At 39.1% G+C, this 21,434-nt stretch overlaps 1 protein-coding gene across 1 annotated transcript in view; it reads right to left on the bottom strand.

Annotated features, from left to right (window-relative positions):
• XPO7 (exportin 7) overlaps positions 1-19,935 on the bottom strand; it is a 40,673-nt gene extending 20,738 nt beyond the window's left edge. The window contains exons 1-13 of the mRNA XM_053216451.1: positions 19,472-19,935; positions 18,796-18,942; positions 16,658-16,751; positions 15,905-16,071; positions 14,525-14,617; positions 11,752-11,856; positions 10,206-10,371; positions 9,553-9,626; positions 7,766-7,885; positions 4,448-4,594; positions 3,102-3,274; positions 939-1,132; positions 145-250 (exon numbers count right to left, since the gene is read on the bottom strand). Of these exons, the coding sequence (XP_053072426.1) occupies positions 145-250; positions 939-1,132; positions 3,102-3,274; positions 4,448-4,594; positions 7,766-7,885; positions 9,553-9,626; positions 10,206-10,371; positions 11,752-11,856; positions 14,525-14,617; positions 15,905-16,071; positions 16,658-16,751; positions 18,796-18,942; positions 19,472-19,492 (1,607 nt within the window). The 5' untranslated portion in view covers positions 19,493-19,935. The remainder of the gene's footprint in view (positions 1-144; positions 251-938; positions 1,133-3,101; positions 3,275-4,447; positions 4,595-7,765; positions 7,886-9,552; positions 9,627-10,205; positions 10,372-11,751; positions 11,857-14,524; positions 14,618-15,904; positions 16,072-16,657; positions 16,752-18,795; positions 18,943-19,471) is intronic.
• Between the last annotated feature and the right edge of the window lie 1,499 nt (positions 19,936-21,434).

Here is a 21,434-nt window from a genome sequence, read left to right on the forward strand (position 1 = left end):
GGCAATCAGGTTTGTGAGATTACATTCTATACATGGGGAGGAAAGCACTAACAGAAGCAGGCCAGGCTCCCGTGGTTTGAGAACACCAAAAGGAGCGGTGGCAGTCACAGCAGTGAAATAGAAAGCCTCTGTGAGACCACTTACCGACAGACAAGCTCGCCATCCATAGCATCTTGCTCATCAGTGCTGGCAAATGAAACCCGGCCACCAATCACTGCGCCAATGATGTAAACCAGCCATGTCAGCCTTCCTGCAACAGGAAGAAGATCTATTAGTGTCCACTCCAGTGGTTACTTCATTGAAGAAATTTCCTCACAGTGAGGTTCATTTCTTACTATGGGCTTCTGTAATCTTAAGAACACTATGGTAAAGCTATAATGCCTAACTTTTCCTACAGAGTATAGCTATCACCCCACTCTGCTAAGGGTGATGCCAAGGGGGAAATTCATTAGGTAACAGACATTCTCCTATCAGACAAGGTCATTACTTTTAGAGTCCAGTACTTTCTTGAAGTTAAAGACATCCATGTAGATAAGATTTTGGTTACTCTTCCCCAGCTACCTGTGGCATTTATTTATAATAGCCTTTCGTGCAGATGGAGGTAACTAATGATGGAAGAGTCATTTTGGGGTAAAGGGAGGAAAGAGAGGTGGTGATAAGGGGCGCCTGGGTGGCTCAGTTGGCTGAGCATCTGACTCTTGATTTCGGCCCAGGTCAAAATCGTGATTAGGAGGAGCCCTGCGTGGAGTCCTGATTGGCTCTGTGTTGACAGTGCAGAGGCTGCTTGGGAGTCTGTGTCTCGCCTCTCTCCCTCCCTCCCCCACTCCCCGACTTGCGCTCTCTCAAAAATAAACATTAAAAAAAAAGAGAGAGAGGTGGCAATGAGTGAAGGGGTACCGGCAGCACCGCCTAACAGGCTGCATCCCCCACCCACTCACCCTCCTGCACGGCGATGTCCATGGGGCTTGCACTGGCGCTCTGTAGCAGCTCCTGATAGGACTGGGCAGACTGGTCGAACAACTGCACAAGGAGCGCACACGTCTTCTCGTATTCACAACGTCCGATAGTAGACAGCTGGTCCAGCTGCTGCTGCACCAGGCCTGTGTCCTCCAGAGGGTCTTCCAGTCCATCCCTGCTCCCGAGGGAAAAAGAAGGCGGCTCTCTTAAAATATGCCATTGATTTCCTTACCACGACAGCTCTTGTTCTTCTGCATTTAGCCAACACTTACACTGGTAGAGGCCCACATCCCCACACTCCCTTTTGCACAGAAGGAACATATATAAAAAGTGGGAAGACCAGTGTCGTCACCCTAGCATGCGTCTTCTTTAGATAGATTCTGTGTGTTCGTGTCCAGTCTTTTGATCTGAACAACTGCTCCCTTAACATTCGTTTGCCTCAACCCTCTCTATCTTATGCTTCTCACCCCAGGGGCTCTTGGTCCTTGACTATAATAACCTTTGGGACTACAAATATCCTGTCCTCGTGTGCGGTCTTTGTGGCCCAATCTCCAGAAATCTCCAGATTTTAATGAAGCAATATGAACGCTTCTACCATATAATATGAACCCTCAATGGACTCTCTGGGGTATCAAATACAACATTCCTGTAGCAAAATGTATCAATATTATAAATAGTCACAAAAAACATAAGTTTTAGAAAAAACTATAAATGGGCTCATACTAGCACATGCCAAGTTTTGCCACCAAATGCATTTTCATTCCAAACTGATGAGAAAATTTGGTTCTAGATCTTGGATTTCAGAATTGCAGTTGAGGTGCTGTGCATCTACACCAGGTCCTACCTTACCTACTGCTTCTAGATTTAAAAATCTTGTCATACTGCAAGCTCTTTGTCTATTGCTACATTGTAGTGTGACACCCCAGCGGCTGGAACACTGCCCCCATTACAGCTAGAGTTCACAGTTGTGGGTGCACCATGGTCCACACACTGGGCCAGGACATAGCTGTGTGATCCTTCGAATAACCTTGCCCAAGAGCATACAGCTATTAACTGGCTTCCCTGGGCACAGAGCCTGCACGTCTAACCACTCCGCAACAATGCCTCAATGAAACCAGCTGAATCCTCAGGAACAGAAACTATGTCAGTAAGAGAATGATGCTTTCGGGGCTCCTGAGGGCTCAGTCAGTTAAGTGTCTGACTCTTGATTTTAGCTCTGGTCACGATCTCATGGTTTGTGAGATCCAGCCCCACATCGGGCTCTGCAATGATATCGCGGAGCCTCCATGGGATTCTCTGTCTCCCTCTCTCTCTGACCCTCTCCTGCTTGTGCTCTCTCTAAAAATAAATAAATGTTAAAAAAAAAAAAGAGAGAGAATGATGCTTTCTAGTGGGCTTCACAAATACTTGGATTTTGAAATGATTCAAGTCATTAACAGTTGAGACTATCACTCATGGCAATTAAATGTAATTGACTCTGAGCCAATTAAGATCTGATTTTAAAAATACCTCAGACCTTCAGAATCCAAGTAAATTCCCCTGAAAAACAGCTAACAAAAAAATCTACAAGAAAGGTCCCTAAACAAAGAATAACTTCACTTTATACAGGTCATTTTTGAAAGGGTCTAACACTTCTTTAGCTATAGATTTCCGGTCTAGTTAACAGTCAAGGTAGACAGAAACCATGTGTTCCTATAATACAATCGGCTATCCACTGCCTAGGATCATCTCCTAGTAAGCTCTGGATTGTGTCATCTTATTTATCCATTTATTTCTTCGGGAAAATAAAGCACCTATAGCTTACACATAATTCTTATCATCTATAGCTTATAAATGTTCCTCTCATGTTTAAAGGAAATCAGTGGCAAGGACAAACAGTATACTGATATACCTAGTAGTCAAAGATATTACTAAGGATGGCAAAAAAGAGGGACATAATAAGTATGTTAAAGAGAAAGACTATTCTTTCAGATTTTATGCTCTCATCTGCTATTCTGCTGACATGAAAAAATGGCCATTAACAGCATTAGCTCCAAAAGAGAATCATGTCAAGAATGCCTTTGCCAAGTGGGTGTCTAATCTCTGGCAAGTCCAACACCAGGCAACTGGGGAGAGAATACAGAACCCTGTCCCAGGTTCCTTACCTCAGTATGATGTGCACAGATTCCAAACGGGATGTGATATAGGCTTTGGTGACCTCAGGAGTATAAGTTTCCAGCATGTGGGGCTCTGTGGCTTTCACGTATGGCACAGAGGCTGCCAACCGCTGCCATAGGCTCAGGAGATAGTGCACGCTATTCGGGGCAAATTCCCAGTGCTAAGGAAAGCCAAAAGAGTAGGAAGTATACTTCTCATTTCTGTACACAATACATTAGTCCCATGTCACTTGACACAAAGGATAAAGACTTGGGGAAAAAAAAAGAGATTTTTATGGGCTTTGTTCTGTGCATGACAACTCATCCAATGTACTTATTAGTATTTCAGAGATTAACCATCTAATAAAAAGAGCTGTTCTATCCTGGTTGTGTAAACCTTCCCACAAGGAAAGCCTTGCGTAAGTGGTTCTCAAACATTAGTATCCATGAGGATCACCGGGAGAACTTGTTGGACACAGAGACACTTAGGCTCCACCTGGACCTACTGAAGCAGAAATTATGGAGGTAAGACAAGCACTTCAATTTTTCATCAAACTCCAGAGGATTTTGAATCAAGCCATAAAATTTGAGAACCACTGCCTTATACTACGTGACTAAGAAAAAGATGTCACTAACTCTTCCCTCTTCTGTCTAGCTCCCTGTTCCAATCTTGCCTTTTTCAGAGTGATAATCTAAATATTATCCCTGCAATTCCTACAAGTTCCTCTAACCAAATCCTTGCACTTTTTTAAATGCAAATGAGTAGGCTGCAAGAATTACTCTGCAGAGTTGCCCTACACTTCTATTCACTTTGGCTTGAGGGAAAAAAGGGAATACAGGCACACCCACGGGTTTGATTCCAGACCACTACAGTAGTGAGTCAAATGAATTTTTTGTTTCCCAGTGCACATAAGAAAGTTATGTTTGCACTATACTGTAATATATTAAGTGTGCAATAGCATTATGTCTAAAAAGACAATGTACATATCTTAATTAAAAAATGCTTTATTGCTAAAAATGCTAACCATCATCTGAGATTTCAGGAAGCTGTAATCACTGATCACAGATCACTGTAATACACATGAGAAAGCATGAAATATTGGGAGAATTACCAAAATGTGACACAGAGACATGAAGTGAACAAATGGTGCTGAAAAATGGCACAGACAGAAGACTTGCTCGACGCAGGGGTGCCATAAACGTTCACTTTGTCAGAAATGCAGTATCTGTGAAGCGCAATAAAGTGAAGTGCAAGAAAACGAGGTCTGCCTGTATTCTTAGAAGTTTAAAACCAATGAGCCAGAGAAAAGGTTCCTATGTGTAGGTAAGAGAGAGACAAGCAATCAAAGACAAACCTGTAGGCTGGTCACTGTGAAGTTAGCTATCAATCGGATGACCTCAGGGTAGTTTTCCACCTTTACTAATTCTCCCAGTTGATAGTTACTCTTCAATCGGGCCAGTAGTCTGCAAAACTCATGGTAATTGTTTGGGTCTGATAAACTCTGGTGACAGCACAGAAGGAAAATGAAATGTAAAATGTGATTCACTATACTTCCAGAATGACATTTGGGATGGCATGAGGGGAAAGGAGAATCTACTTTAACTTCTGAGCTAGAGGTCCTCCCTTAGAATGACACATCTCGGGATGTCTGGTTGGCTCAGTTGGTTAAGCGTCCAGCTTTGGCTCAGGTCATGATCTTGCGGTTCATGAGTTCGAGCCCTGAGTCATGGTTTTTTGCTGACAGCTCAGAGCCTGGAGCCTGCTTCGGATTCTGTGTCTCCCTCTCTCTCTGCCCCTCCCCCACTCGTGCTGTGTCTCTCCAAAATGAATGTTAAAAAAAAAATTAATAATAATAAAAAAAAAAGAATGACACTTCTGTTAGGATGTTTAAAAACAATTTTTTTTAAAAGTTGTTTTTAAAAAGGGACGGTCGCATCTATTATTTCATGTGTTCATAAAAATCATCCTGTGAGATAAAATTTCTAGCATCAATAAAGAGTCTGAAATAGAAGCCCAGAAGGATCACATTAATTGCCTAAAGCAGCTATTAAATAGCATAAAAGGAGCACATTCTAAGATATGACTGGTCTTATACTGATAAAAAAATTATGAAATTTTCATTCTCACATCTGTCAGATCATTAAATAAGACTAACACTTCAGTGGCAAAGTTACACAAATGTTTAGTTTATTTACGTTATATCACCATTGTTATAATAAATTTAGTCCTATATTAGTATGTTTATGTGTTTTACTTCATACTTATATCAAACACTTTGGATTTGCTTGCATATTAGACAAACATATCTGTTTTCTTACACAGGTCTTCCTCTATTAGCATACTTTGTTTTGTTCACCAACACATCCCTGGCACATAGTAGGTGATCTGTGTATTTGTTAAATGAATAAATGCATTTTTAACAGTCTTCAATAAATGCTGCTGAGAAAATTGGACAGCTACATGCAAAAAAAAAAAAGAAACTGGATCAGTTTCTTATATCATACACAAAAAATAAACTCAAAATGGACTATAGACTTAAATGTGAGATCTGAAGCCATTATACTCTTAGAAGGAAATGTAGGCAGTCAACTTCTTGACATTGGCTACAGCAACATTTCTTTAGATATGTGTCCTCAGGCAAGAGAAACAAAAGCAAAAATAAAGTGCTGGGGCTATACCAAAATAAAATGGTTTTGCATAGTGAAGGAAACCATCAACAAAATGAAAAAACAACCAACCCACTGAATGGGAGAAGATATTTGCAAATGATATAAATACAGAGTTAACATCCAATATATATAAAGAACTCCTACAACTCAACACCAAAAAACAACCTGATTAGAAAATGGGCAGAGGATCTGAATAGACATTTTTCTGAAGACATGTAGATGTCCAACAGACACATGAAAAGATGCTCAATATCATTAATCCTCAAAACCACAATGAGATACTACCACTTTACACTTGTCAGAATAGCTAGTTAAAAAAAGACAAGAAATACTGGGGCACGTGGCTGGCTAAGTCATTAGAGTATGCTACTCCTGATCTCAGAGTTATGAGTTCAAACCCCACAATGGGTGTAGAGCTTACTTAAAAATTTTTTTTTTTTTAACGTTTATTTATTTTTGAGACAGAGAGAGACAGAGCATGAACAGAGGAGGAGCAGAGAGAGAGGAAGACACAGAATCTGAAACAGGTTCCAGGCTCTGAGCTGTCAGCACAGAGCCCGACATGGGGCTCGAACTCACGGACCGTGAGATCATGACCTGAGCCGAAGTCGGATGATTAACCGACCAAGCCACCCAGGCACCCTGTAGAGCTTACTTTAAACCAAACAAAAAATCTTGACCCAAAAAGACAAAAAATAACAAATGGTGGTGAGGATATGGTGAAGAACAAACTCCCATGCACTGATGGGAGGAATGTAAATTGGTGCAGTCACTGCTGAAAACAGTATGGAGGTTCCTCAAAAAAGTAAAAACAGAAATATCATGATATAGTAATTCCACTACTGGGTATTTATTTACTCAAAGAAAACAAAAACACTAACCTGAAAAGATATATGCACCCCTATGTGTACCGCAGCATATACAACACAATAACCAAGACATGGAAGCAACGTAAGTGTCCACTGACAGATGAATGGATAAAAAAAGTGGTGTGTGTGTGTGTGTGTGTGTGTGTGTGTGTGTGTGCATATATATAGAGAGGCAGACAGAGAAAGACAAATACCATATGATTTCATTTATATGTGGAATCTAAAAAACAAAACAAATGAACAGACAAAAAAAAGCAGAGACAGACCTATACATACAGAGAACAAACTGATGGTTGCCAGAGGGGAAGGTTTGTGGGGATGACCAAAAATGGGTGAAGGGGGAGTGGGAATACAGACTCCTAGCTATGGAGTCAATAAGTCACAGGGATAAAAGGGTACAGCACAGGGAATATAATCAACGGTATTGTAGTAGTGTTGTGTGGTGACAGATGGTAGCTACACTTGAGGTAAGAATACCATAACATAAAGAGTTGTTTCACTATGTTGTACATCTGAAACTAATGTAACATTCTGAGACAACTATACTTCAACTTCAAAAAAAAATTTTTTTTTATTTTTTTAAACAGAGGGACAGGACAAAGTATATTTAAAAATGAAATGCTTGTATGGTATTTCCTAGTATAGAGAAGTGGTACTTTAAGAAAAGTAGGTGTTGGCTGAATCTCTGGGACTGAAAAAGACAAAAAGGGCAATCGAGTTACAGAATGTATATATTAGAAAAAGCACTTTATCTCTCTTCCCACCTAAAAGCAGCCCTATACACTTAGGTAAATAATGTATATTAAAAAAAGAAAAGAAAAACAAAAACCACATTTCTTGAGGGAAAATGACTAGCTCTCTCCCTATTTTTCCTGTATAAGTCCTGCATTCTTGAAGCGAGAGCATACAAATCCCTCGTTTGGGATCAAGAAACTGCCTACAGATACAGATTCACTTAAACCTTCTGAAGAATGACACACCCAACTGCTCTCTAGGATTTCTGCTAAGTGTGGCCTCTAGATGGATTTCCTTCTGACTCCTAACAGATAGGCATATACTAATCACCCCCACCCCCACAACAGCATATATATGTATGTATTTATTCGAATAAAAATAAATTCTCAAAAATCTTACCTGTGGGTTTTCCAGTATTCGTTTAACACCATCAACAAGATGAGAGAGAAACTTGGCCCTCTCTGCATTATTAAACAGGGATCTTCTGACTGAGGCAATCTGTACTAAGCAGGATAATACCTAAAAGCAGATGCAATCCAAACACAATTGATTAAAAAGATGATATGGCTATTCCATATTATCTTTTCCCTCCTTCCCCTCCTATAATATTCTTATTACATATGCCATTAATTCTTTTCTTTCACCCCCTGCTACCATTTCAATGATGTAGAAAAAGTTGAGGAAGATGCAACTTAGGATACTGGAAACAGCTTTATTACAAGAAAAAAAACCCCATTAGATCCAAGTTACCATAACAACTAGTTAAATCCAGAGTTTAGAAATTCACTTAGGTAGTATTCTTTGACCACCTACCGGCTTCTTTGATTCTTGTTAAGATATGTATTTAAGGTTTTAAAATATCATTCAATTCATACTTTAAGTAAAGTTTTAGATTTGGTTTTCTCTGTTTCATGAAGACTTTTGGCTCATCAGGCTTTGCTATGTAGTGCTATAATGAAATAACCAAGTTATATCTGTGTCCTAAAAAAACCCAGGCTTTATACTGAAAACACTTCTCTTTCCCCACTATGTTAGATATTTACACTGTTTGCCCCTCCAGATCTATATCTTCTATCCTTCTCCACACTGCTCTACTCCTTCAGAAGCTGACTTCTGTTAACTAAGCAGAGCCAAGCTCCACTGCCCTCTTGCCTCTAGTAGGCCTCAACCACTGGAAAGTTCTAGCAGGAGATTAAAGGCAGGAAGAGAGAGGCACCCCCTCTCAACTCCTGGCTGGGCCATGATTGGCAGTGTCCCTACTTCTGCTGTCCAGCCCTCCCCTAAGCCACAGCTTCAGCTCTTTCCAGGGTTTCCTCCTCTTGCCCCCAAGGGCTCCCCACTATTGTACTCCCTTAAGGGTGTATGGCACCTCACCACCCCTTGTTGGATTCCCTTAATGTTGCCCACATATCTTTACAAATAGTCCTTTCACTAACTACCCCTCTTGAGTGAGCTACCTTTTCCTGAAGTAAACATAAAGATACAAACAGCAATGTATTCATGTTTCTACTAAAGCAAAGGTCTACATTTGGAAAAGTACCATAATAACCAGGAAAACAGTCTACTGTAGAAAAACTATGCAAAACATCCATTACTTTCCTGTTTTATTTGTGTTTCGTACAGTAGCATTTTACACCAAACAATTTGAAATACGAGACCAGTATCTCTTAGGACCTGGATAATTTTGAGATTTGAGGAGGGTAATTATTCTGCTTTAAAGAAGAAATGCATTACTTCCAAGAGCCCTCAAATGTTGTCCAGGATAGTATACAAATTTGTCTTCCCCTTACAGCTTCCATTTATCACCTATGTAACATGTGCCTGAGGATTTTAAAAACTTTTCTTGGGCAGGATCATCTTCATTTAGACAATACAAGGTGAACCCTCCCACTCCAGCCTGTGATTTGAGGTGTAGTATAAAGTCAGATTCAAGATGAGACCAAAAGAGCTTGACATCTGCAGCAATTTGTCATTAGAAAGGAATAATTTAGAGAGAATTAAGTTAAGACTTTACTGCAAGAACCTTTAGGGTACAAGCTTTACCACAAAAGGCTAGATAACTACCCCCACTATTTCTATGCCTTGCTTCTAGGATTTTATACAACAAAATGAACAAGCATAAGGCTCATTCACCATTGCTACTTTCTAGAAGTAGGTTTGTTTTAGAAACTGTGGTCCTGACTCACCAGAGGTGAAAATGAAGGAGGGATGGAATGATACAGGTCAAAAAACAGCTGCAGAGTTGAAGAATCTAAGAATGCTGGAAAAAGACAAAGGAGTGCGTTACTGAGTATGTCTGCTCATTGCCAGTGGTACACATGGGACTATGTATCAGTGGACATCTCCCTGCTTTCCTATCTCCCAGTGTTTACCTCCTTTCAAAGTGACAAGGTAAGAGGGGCTTTTTGTTTCCCTCGCTGTTGTTTTTAGAGAACTAGGTTTTAGCTCCTCTAAGAGACAGATTCATTTTTCTGACTCTCAGAGAACTTAAACCAATCAGGACTGTGTTCAAGTTTTATCCTAAAGAACACAGAATAAGAACAAGTTCTTTTATTTCATTTTTAAAGCTAGAAATTATGTCAAATGAGTAAGATCACAGGGGTCTCTAGGTGATTAATGTAGGAAGGTCAAAGTTACATTCGTTAGTAACCCAGTAACTAAAAAAAGGCTCTGAGGCTGAGGGATCTGTAAGATTCCTCCAACAACCTCTTCCTCACTTTATCAAGGCAGATGCTGACCTTCTAAATCGTCTCTAACAACAAGCAAAGGGTTGTCATCCCACAGACGTTGTGCAGGTCTGAGCAGCAGCAGTCTGTCCCAGGTGGTAAAATTCTGTTACCTGATCTCCAGCTGGTGGGGATCTGTACTGTGCACAGGTCATCTGAGGACTCGTCAGTAGAAGTGCCGATGAAATCAAAGTTTAGGCAGTTATGAGTGAGTTTGAGCAGTTGCATGAGCAAGCCATGCTGACTTTCATCATTCAAGTTTAGATTCTTTCCTGAAGCCTGTAAAAGTGACCACATAATGAGCCCCAAACAATCACTCCTCTCTTCCCAGCTTGCTGCCAGACTCCTGAGAAAGCTGTTAAGCCAGATAAGGAGGGCAGTATTTCAAATCAATAAAGCAAGTTTTCCCCTGCAAAAGACACTGTACTTCCATCACTTTAACGTCACTATGAAAATCCTAGATCCTTATTTACCATAAAAACATGAAACTGGTATTTAAAGACATCCCTCTTTGGACACTTATCCTTTACATGTTGTAGACACAGTGACCACAAGGAATTCTGAAGCAATATGGGATGTGTGGTTGTTCCATTTGCTATGAGATCCTAATAATTTCTAGATAGTGTCTGTGAACTCAGTGACCGGCTGGCTAACTGTTTTTGACAGTATCAGTGGGGAGGAGTCAATCCTCAGTTTTCTCCAAAGCTTTTCCCCTCCAGGGGGTACAACAGCTTTTGCCAGGCAGCTTGCCCAACCTGAGGAATGTTTGGGAATTCTGAGGTAGAATGAAGTAATTGAGGAAGATGAACATCATTAAATGGAGCAACAGAAAGAATCCAAACTTGCCTCTAAAAGTTGAGACATAATGGAAAAAGAGACTAAAAACAAAAACAAAACAAAAACAAAAACCCAACTCCCCAAAACCCCCCACAACAAAACAAAAACAAACAGCCAGAGGCTAATCCCATTTAGCTTTCTACAGAGAGAAGCTTCCTTACCCATTGTTACAAATGTGTAGAACTCATAGGTGAGCATTGTTTTCTTAGTTCAACTCTATCCATAAATGAACCACAACACCAATTTTATGCTTTAAAACAGGTAATTTCCTTATATGATAACTGTCTACCCCTTCAGGATATGAAATCTAAATGGATGTTAAAAATTCAAAATCTACTTTTCCTTACAGATGTTGCTTGTTTATTTGCTGCCTGTAACTCAGCAGGGGGCAGGGGAGCTGGCCTGTTTCAGTATGCTAACAATGCAGCCTGAACCTACTTTCAGAGCACTAAGAATCCAAACACCATAAAGCTAACATGCCTTTACTCCATGAAGGAAGATTTTATGTGCGTATAAAAAAAGCAAACAGCAAGTCCCAAATTCTGTGCTATACCAGATTCCTTGGGATATGTGTTCATTTACTGTGCTTTGCTTAGGGGAACAGCTCTGAAATAGGGCAATTCCAATCCTTTTCCTAATGTCAGTGGTCAGCGTGCCACTTTCTTCTGCATCTCAGAGGCAGGTGTCGTAGGAGAGATGGTGATGGTTAAAGGGCTGCACCAACTCTCAAGGGGTTGGCTTGGAGCTGACCCCTAACAGGTCCCCACTCATTCTCATCCTTTCAAAGAGGCCTGGGAAGGAGGACCCAACCTACAATCTTACCTGTTTTAGTAAATTGCAGGAAAGTGTGAAGATATCAAATAACGATGAATCTCGGAAAGAAGAGGCTATTTTTCTGTGCTTGGTTAAAGGATGGGTGGTGTCTGCCTGTGCAAAAAATAAACCAATCCAAGTTTTAGAATTAATTGCAAAGAAAAAAAAACTTTCATGCAGACTTCAAATAAACTAGGATTTCCAATAAAACCAACTTGTATATACAAAATACATTTTTAATGTTTAAATCACCATTAACTTATGTATAGTAAGAGGATGCAAAGGACAATAAGCGGCTAATAGCTAGCCAGGATCTGTCTATTGCTTACAGATGGAAGACGGAAAGAGAGATGAGTATCTCCACTCCAAAGTTTTAATTTCCTCTGCACAAGGGGGTAAAATTTAACAAACTGCTGGCAGATATTGCTAATAATTACTAGCATGTTGTATTGTGGCTTAGTCTCAGAAACAGACAGTGGCAAGGCTTGGGTTTGGTAAACAACCAAAGTTACCATAGAATTTCTACAACAGTCATTAATTAACTAACAACCATGAACTTGGGATAACTGACAATAGCCCACAACATTCTCTGCCTTCTCTAACCTATTTCAACATGTAGTTTCTATCCCAGAAGTGAGCACTTAAATTGAATGGTTGTATTGGTCTCTCATTTTTTTCCTCTGTTCTTCTCTTTTCAGCCAAACTTTAAAGGTTTCTGTGGTTAAGGACTCCATCGCTGGCTTCTTTAGTATGCCCTCTATTTCTGACACACAGACACTTCAGTAAGGGAACAAAGGGATTTCAAGGTTACCAAGGGAATTTTTAGTCCAACCACCTACTGAAAGCTTAAATCTCTTCTATAGACCAATCAACTCATTCAAGAGGGGGCTCATTAAAGAGTAATGCAGCACTCCCTCTGATTCCCTTTTTTTTTGTTTTAACGCTTTATCTATAAGTAATCTCTACACCCAGTGTGGGGCTCAAACTCACGACCATGAGATCAAGAGTCACATGCTCCTCCTACTGAACAAGCCAGGCACCCCTCCCTTGATTTTATTTCTAAGTTCAAACACGAATACAGAAAAATGCTGATTTAAATCTGACAATCCCCTCCCCCCCAAAAAACACAAACCCAACAGAAAACTGAATTTTATAGAGGTTCAAAATATTCCCCAATTCTAGCTTCACTGTCACTGTGTCATCATAAATGTCTTGAATATTATTCCATTGCTAGATTATGTACCATATTCCAAGTATAATCAGTTATGCTGATCATAATAGAGAACAATTACATTAAGTACATTACACACATTTCCATTAAGACAGACAAAAGTTTGAAGTTTTCTTTTTTAAAAATATTAACATTAATGTATTTTGTGGGGCTAAGCTTCAAAGAAGAGAACATTAAAAAAAATTTTTTTTAATGTTTATTATTTATTTTTGAGAGAGAGACAGAGAACAAGTGGGGGAGGATTAGAGAGAGAGGAAGACACAGAAGCCAAAGCAGGCTCCAGGCTCTGAGCTGTCAGCACAGAGCCCAACGCAGGGCTCAAACCCATGAACCATGAGATCATGACCTGAGCCAAAGTTGGATGCTTAACTGACTGAGCCACCCAGTCACCCCCAAAAAGGAGAACATTAACTCCGCAATCTCTGTATTTAGTTAATGCATGCTTTACTACTACCACAAAGGTAATAGCAGTTACATTAATAAGTTAGTTGTTAAGAGCATCGGTTCTCGAATAAGACTATGTGGGTTCAAATTCAGATACTTTTGCTTGCTGACTGTGACATCTTAGGCAAATTATTTACCTTTATGTGCTTCAGTTTCCTTATATAGAAAACGGGACAACCATAGTACCTACCTCACAGGACTACTGTGAGAATAAAATTAGTTAATATAAGTGAAGTCTTTAGAAGAGTGCCTGTCACATAGTAATCACTCAAAAGTATAAGCTATTATTATTTTGATAATGATTGACCACAGTGGGGATCGCATGTGACATAGAACATAATATGGACTCCAGGTTTTAAATGGCTGTAAGCTGATGCATTTATAGTAGTACTAACTCACAGTTAAAATTTCTCAGGGTTAATAAAAATGTCTGCATAAATATGCACCAGAGCAACAGTGATGCCAATGTAATTAACAGCTGACAACCGAAGGGTGAGATGTCACAATTAATATTAATACTGGCCTGTTCAATAATTATAAAATTTTAGCCGGATATAAAAGTAAATGACTACCAAAATAATAGCCAGAGCGAAAGAAAGCCACTGGTGTTTCCTCTGTAGTAATCTATAACGTCAATGGATACTCAAATAATTATTTGGTATTTAGCACAATGTTTTATGCATTCTAAAAAGATCCCCCCACAAATCTTTAATAGCACATGGGAACTGAGTTTTAAATGACTATAAACACATACTAATGTATACAGAAGTGGCAAACAAATATTCTGGTTCCACTTTTGTGGTCCCTTTTTTGGACTCATTTAACAATTGTTTCATTAACGTTTTGACTTAGGACTGCTCCTCCCATCTCTCACAATGAACCTTAATTCCAGCAAGGATAGCTAGCTGATGGGAGGATCAAATATTCTGGAGACAGAAGAGGACCAGGACATTAAGAATGAGGAAGGCTGCACTTACAGAGGAAAACCCAATGGAACTATTGTTTCAAAGGGCATTAATCACTTACCGCAAAAGCACACAACTGCCAAAAAAGATCATCCCACACATAGCAGAAAACACCAATACTGAGAAAAAATATGGCACTTACTTCAATGAGGAAGGCTGTAGCACTTACTTGATTAATTTCATTGGTTAGCTGAGATAAAATTGTGACGCCAATGATGCAGTATTCAACACTATCCTGGAAACAAAAACAAAAACAAAAACAAAAACATAAGGTAGAAGTTGGGATGTGCAGCTTGATTTCAGCAATGGCAGTGCACTCACAATTTTGAAATGGCACAATCCTGTGTTGCTATCAAAACTGCCTGGATAAGGTAGCAAGGAACTGCAGTTTAAAACTGTTGCTTTGCTGGGGCGCCTGGCTGACTCAGTTGGTTGAGTGTCTGACTTCAGCTCAGGTCACGATCTCATGGGTTTTGAGTTTAAGCCCCGTGCTGGGCTCTGTGCTGACAGCTCAGAGCCTGCAGCCTGCTAGGGATCCTGTGTCTCCCTCTCTATGCCCCTCCCCTGCTCATGCCTCTGTCTCTCTCTTTCTCTGAAAAAGTAAATAAACATAACATAACATAACATAACATAACATAACATAACATAACATAACATAACATAACACTATTGCTTTGCAGCACACAAAACCTAGCAGTCATGCAGGGAGACTGCTAAATCTGCCTTTATCAACATTGAGGCCTTTTGTACTTTAAAAATACTTGTATTACCTCATACCCATTATACAAAGAGAAACTGGCAAAATACATTTAAGATAAGTGACAAATGAATGCATAACATAATTTACAAAGAGACTACATACAATAAGAAAAAGACAGAGAACCAGATTTTTAAAATGTACATAAGATATAAAACAGGAAGTTCACAGAAAAAAATAGGTAGTAAATTAACAAATGAAAATTTTGTTTTGTCTCATTTATAACTCAAATGCTGAGATACTAATTCTTTTTAGCTATTAAATTGGAAAAATTAAAAAGCTGAGCTCCCAGGGTGAAGGTACGGGAGAAAGGCAGACACTCTTTAATTGCTGTAGGAAACAACTTTTTTTGAGGATAATTTGGAAGTATCTTTGACAGCCAAAAATGCACATAGCCCTTTGATTGTATAATTCCATGGCTAGGAATTCACTCTTCAAACACACTTACTCCAAATATGACAGGTATATATATTCTAGGATATTCATTCAAGTGTTTACATAACAGTCAAAATAGAAAACTAAACTAAATGCCCACCTATATAAGAAATTAGTTAACTAAATTATGGTATCTTAAGATTGGAACGGAGTTTGTCCGTGCTGACGTGTAAACATGCAAAGCTAAGGCATATTAAAGGTGAAAAAGACACAGAAGAGAATGTATAAGATAATACCACTTTGTGTAATGTTTAAATGTGTAATGTTTATTACATATGCGTATGCAAGCTGCTTCTCACATTCTTATTACATCAGATATATACATCTTACCTGTAAAAACCTTGTGACATCTGTGATTGCATTTCTGAAGACATAGTCATCCTTCTGACAGTCAAACCAGCCCAGTTTTGTGATCCTGGCATATAACTGAATAAGCGCTTGCGTCACAAAAGTCGCCAACTTTGGCCGAGTGGCAAGGTAGTTGAGCACATAGTTCCCTACAAAACAAAAAAAGTCACATAAAGCAAGCTCTGCCAGGGAAGGGCAAACATCTTTAAATATACGAAATGTCTGAGGAATGGTAAATTTAGACTATTTCCCCTAAACCTCCTGTAACTCTTGTTTTTGTTGTATTCCCTTAATTCTTAATACTACTGAGAAAATGGCCCTTTGAATTTAAGATTACTAGGCTTTCCAATTCAGGATTTTATAGTTGTCACAATGAAGACCCTGGAGTATGGCCGTTCTGAATGTACTTGAGCTTGAATGTACTGAGCTTGTCTGCACAGAATTCAAAATCCTTAACAATTGTTTTTTCTTAGTTATTAGTGGCAGTAAAGGCTGAACAAAACAGTCTGATGACAAAGGACAGGACTGTCCCCCTGATGACAAAAGGGAGGACTTAGACTTATCTAGAAATAATTATATAAGGCCCCTAATTCTGGAAAAAAACTGGATTCTATGTATTTTTTATGCTCAGCAATTGCAGAACATTATCAAACAAGCAACACGAATTTAACTATTATTAGCACATCATTAAACAAACTAATTTCTTGAAGGAAAAACCGATAATTCTCTACTTACGAATATCTATGCGTTGCTCCAATGGTAGAGGGTTGTTTGTGCGTGATACAAGCTTTGTAAGGCATGTAGCTGCCAGTAACTGGGAGTAAGAGGACTGTGAAAAGAGGGGGGAAAAGACTCAGAATTCAATTTTATTGAATTAGTCAGTCATGAGGTTTTTTATTTGGATATCTATGCTTAGATTCAAGAAAAATTAATCAGTTTTGCTATTTTCTTCGTTTCTCTGCATTTTAGAGGGCCTCAGGAAAAATGAGTCCCACACACAGTACGTGTTCACTTAACTGATTTCAGTTACGAACAAGGCAGTATGAAGTGAATGGCCTGATCAAACTGAACCCAGTGCCACTTCTGCATCACTTAGAGGGGGTCACTTCAGAAAGATATTAAGAAGACAGATCTCTTATTTAAACTGAGAAATCTTCTGTCAAAAGCCTTGTTATAATGATGCTTCAAAAAGTTTCAACTCAAAATATTCCTGTAGTATACCATTAGAAAGTTAAAAAAAAAACAACAGCATTAGAGGAAGTCATTACATTAAGCTGTACAGTTAATCCTAAACTTTTATCTTCACAGCAGCATAACTAGCAATCAGATACAGCTTTCCAGAATGTATATGGTAGTTTTAAAGTAAATTTATAACAATTATTTATGAGAAAGAAAAATTATGCCCTGTGCAAGGGAATAGCATTATCATATTCTCGTATGTGGATTTTATGAATTTTAACCTTATGGAGAATCAAGAGTATTCTAACTGATCATAATGTATAAAAGGGAGCCATGTACAAATTCTTCCATGTGGCTCTATTATAATAGTGTCATATAACAGTGACAGACTCAGAACTATTAAAACAATTTAATTAAGGTTTAAGGATAATTTCCCACGACACTAAAAGTCCTTAAGACAGCAGGCTATCCATAGGCACTGCATAATGCCACCAGTTATAAAAAACTTTATGCTTAAGAAAAAAAAAATCTATAAAAAAATCACTTGATATGTGACTTTCACTCAACAGCCCTGAACATGGGTTAACTGATTACAGCAGGTGTGTCAAATTACTAATAACGCAAGAGAGGTTACTCTAACTACAGAATAGAGCATATAAATGTAACTATACAATATATAACATCTAAATGGTTTTCACACATAATTCCAATAAATCTGCTAGGTCACTCTAAGAAGTCAATAGAGATTAGAAGGAAGCATCCACTATAATTGTGTTTAGTATTGCACCAATTTATTCCAGCCTGTTTTACTTACTGACTGTCAACATGAGGATCCGGAGTTAACGATGTCAGATATGATAGGGTGGGGCCCCAGTGGGAGTCACCTGTAAGAGCTGGTTGTGCATCTCCCGTAGCACAAATATACAAATCTAAGTGGGTCAATCCTAAGACTGAGTGACTGGAAAGCAATATACAAAACAGTACATGCAGAAGCAGAGCAGAGCACTCTACAACCTCTGACCCGGGGCCTCTGTAACCTTCAGATATTTGCTGCTAGTTGGGATTCTGACTCTCGGTGCCCTTTCATGATACCCTGGTTGGATTCTTACCCTTCCCTTCCTAAGATCTCCATCTTGCCTAAAATGTTAACTTAATCAAATTATGTCTCATTAACATTATTATATTGATCACCACACTGCCATTTTTAAGCTGGAAGGAGCTCTGATTCCCTTTTTAAAAACTGTAACTTCTTGTAGTTTTCGTTGTCAAGATTTTCCCCAACCCCTCTGAGGCAGTAAGCAGTGGCTCTGGTACAGAGGAGGAAGAACAGAGGTGACCAGGAAGCTTGTACGCTGTGTGACATGGGCTATGTGGGTAAGAAAGGTCTGTCTTCTTTGTAAAGGATATGAGGTGGTACTTAAGTGTGAGAAACAGGAAAAAAAAAGTCCCAGAAATTTGATTCAAGATGAAAAATGAGAGAACAAGATATATTTCAGTGAGATTTTCCTGATGGGGCTGTGTGTCCTTTTGTTGTCGACCAGGCAGCTGGCTATGGTGCTTTTTAAAGGTGAAATTAAGGAGGCAGAGGTACCTAGAAGAATTAAGGAACAAAACTTATCCCAGTCCACCCTTAAACTTAGAATGTATTTTCCTCAACCTTTCTGATCCTACAGGATTTTTCAAGCCTTACGTACACTTCCTCTTTCGAGGAGCAGCTGGCACTTGCTCAGGCAATCAGGGCTGTTGGTGAATTCAACCAAGGCTTTCTCTGCCTGCAGTCGAGTGGTTGTGTCTGTTGTCTCATAGAGCTGTTTGCACAGATTCTCGAGTTGGGCCAGGCTCTGGAAAAGATCAGTCAAGAAAGAAATCAGTCTATACACACAATGTACTGTCCTCAAAGCCACTAGACAAAGATAAGTAATAATCAATGGAGAGAGACTTGCTTTTCAACTCTGAGGAGAATCTGGGTGACCTTTATCTCATAATAACTATTTATAGCTTTTTAAAAATTTTATGCTTTAGAAGACAAAATGATAAAATACCTAAAATGTCTATCTATACTTTTTTAGTCATTGCCTTAAAGATCAATCACAAACAATACATTTTTCCTTGCAAATACCCATCCTCCTAAGCTTTTCCAAAAGGCTTTCAAATAAAAATTCAGAATTTACTTGCTCTCCCATCAATTTCAAAACTCAATACTAGAGGCATTCCTGTAAAATTAAGCACATAAACACACAATGTGTCACACATCTCTATATAGTTTTAAATATTTTCCCTTTACCTAGTAGTTATTAGCTTACAATTCTGTGTCTGAATAAATAAAGATGGACAACCTCTCTGGGAAAGCTTCAGAATGCATGTACGCACCTTCCTCCCTGGATCCCTCATGTTTAAAGTTCAGCAGACTCTCTTCTCCTGTTGTACTTTAAACTTGTGTTTCAGCTCCAAATTTAAAGTGGAAGGGTCAAAATACATTCAACCCTAGCATATGCTCAGACGGAGATAAGACGAGGGAAACGCCCCCAAACAAACCCTTCTCTTCAAATCTTGAAACAGTTCCAGGGAGGCAGGAAGGGGATGGGTGTGTGCTTCAGTCAAAACCCAAAGGGATGCAAGTCTACTTCCACTGAACGTGGAAGTGTTGAGAAGCAAAGAGGAAAGAAACCTGTAAGAGTGCACTTAACTGTCACCTCTCACTGACTGAAGAGGAGGGCAAACATCCGTTAGTCTTTAAAGAAATGGTTTGGACTTTAAGAAGAAATCTGAGCCTATTTTCTACAATAGCAAGCAAGATTTGGTTTAAAGAGTTTGAGGGATCCTACTATTAGAAATGACAATTCTGACAAGAGCAGAAATAATAATAATAATAATAATAATAATAAAACAAACTGACCTGGGTAAATAGTCTAAAATTTATTACACAGGCAATCTGCTCAAGGCTTTTCACCATCAATTTATTTCATTATGGTGTTAACTTTATAAATCACAGCTTTTCCACTAAGCAGGAAAGCCCTTAGGGCAGGATACCTATTTTACTCAACCTGATTAAGAAATTTCAAACATTTACCTAAAGAAAACAAGAAAGACAAGTACTGACACTCTTAAGATCAGGGGTCTTGCTTCCGAGAGCACAACAAACACAACTGCTACTCCAAAACAAAACAAACCAGCCACCCTTCAAAACATCTTGGGACTCTGATTAGCCTTATATTTAATTTGTCCCTCTCTGACCTCCAGGAGTCTCACTTAATAACTTCTTGAACTTAAAAGCACAGACAAAACTGCACTTGCAAAGTCAGATCTTGATGAAGTTCCTCCATAAGTACCTGATTTTTTCACAAGCTTATAAACACAAAGAATAAAGTATAAGACTAATTAATTACATATAGTCCATAAACACATGTGAAAGCAATATGGTTGCAATATTGGCCCACAACCCTACTGACAAATATATTAGTTTAATTTTAAATTTTTATTTATTTTTGAGAGACAGTGAGCAGAGAGGGAGAGAGAGAATCCCAAGCAGGCTCAGTGCATCAGTGCAGAGCCCAACATGGGGCTCCATCCCACGAATCACACGAATCATGAGAAGATGACCTGAGCTGAAATCAAGAATCTGATGCTTAACCGGCTGAACCACCCAGGTGCCCCAAATCAGTTTAATTTTAAATCCCCAAGTTCACAAGATTTTGTTTCAGCCCCCGCCCCCCCCCCCATGAAATGATTCATTTAGGGGCGCCTGGGGTGGCTCAGTCAGTTGGGCATCTGACTTCGGCTCAGGTCATGATCTTGTGGTCTGTGAGTTCAAGCCCCATGTCAGGCTCTGTGCTGACAGCTTAGAGCCTGGAGCCTGCTTCAGATTCTGTGTCTCCCTCTCTCTCTCTCTGCCCCTCCCCCACTCATGTTCTATCTCTTGCTCTAAAATAAATAAACATTAAAAAAAATAAAATAGAATAAAATGATTCATTTAAAAAGGGAAAATTTATTTTAGAAACAGGTAACACAGAAACCATCAGCAGCCTCATAAGTCCACAGCCACCACACACTTGGAGCTTTCCAAAATCCTGAACAGGATACTCCCTAAATAGTCATGCTGCTTAAGGTATAATGACTCTCCTTAAAGTCTGATCAAGCAGTTCTGGTAGCTCCCCCAGTGCATCTCTTGTTTATGTTTACTATAACAAAGTTGTTCACATGACAATGGCTAGGCATCTGTCACGGGTAGTTCCTTATTGCTAAAAACCTACATGCAGGTTATGGTGGGCCTTCTTGGTTGTTGTTTTGTTTTGATCTGCTTTAATTCAGGAGACAAAAACATACTGCAGGGTAA

This window comes from Acinonyx jubatus, chromosome B1 (genome assembly GCF_027475565.1).
Source record: "Acinonyx jubatus isolate Ajub_Pintada_27869175 chromosome B1, VMU_Ajub_asm_v1.0, whole genome shotgun sequence".
Taxonomy (NCBI): domain Eukaryota; kingdom Metazoa; phylum Chordata; class Mammalia; order Carnivora; family Felidae; genus Acinonyx; species Acinonyx jubatus.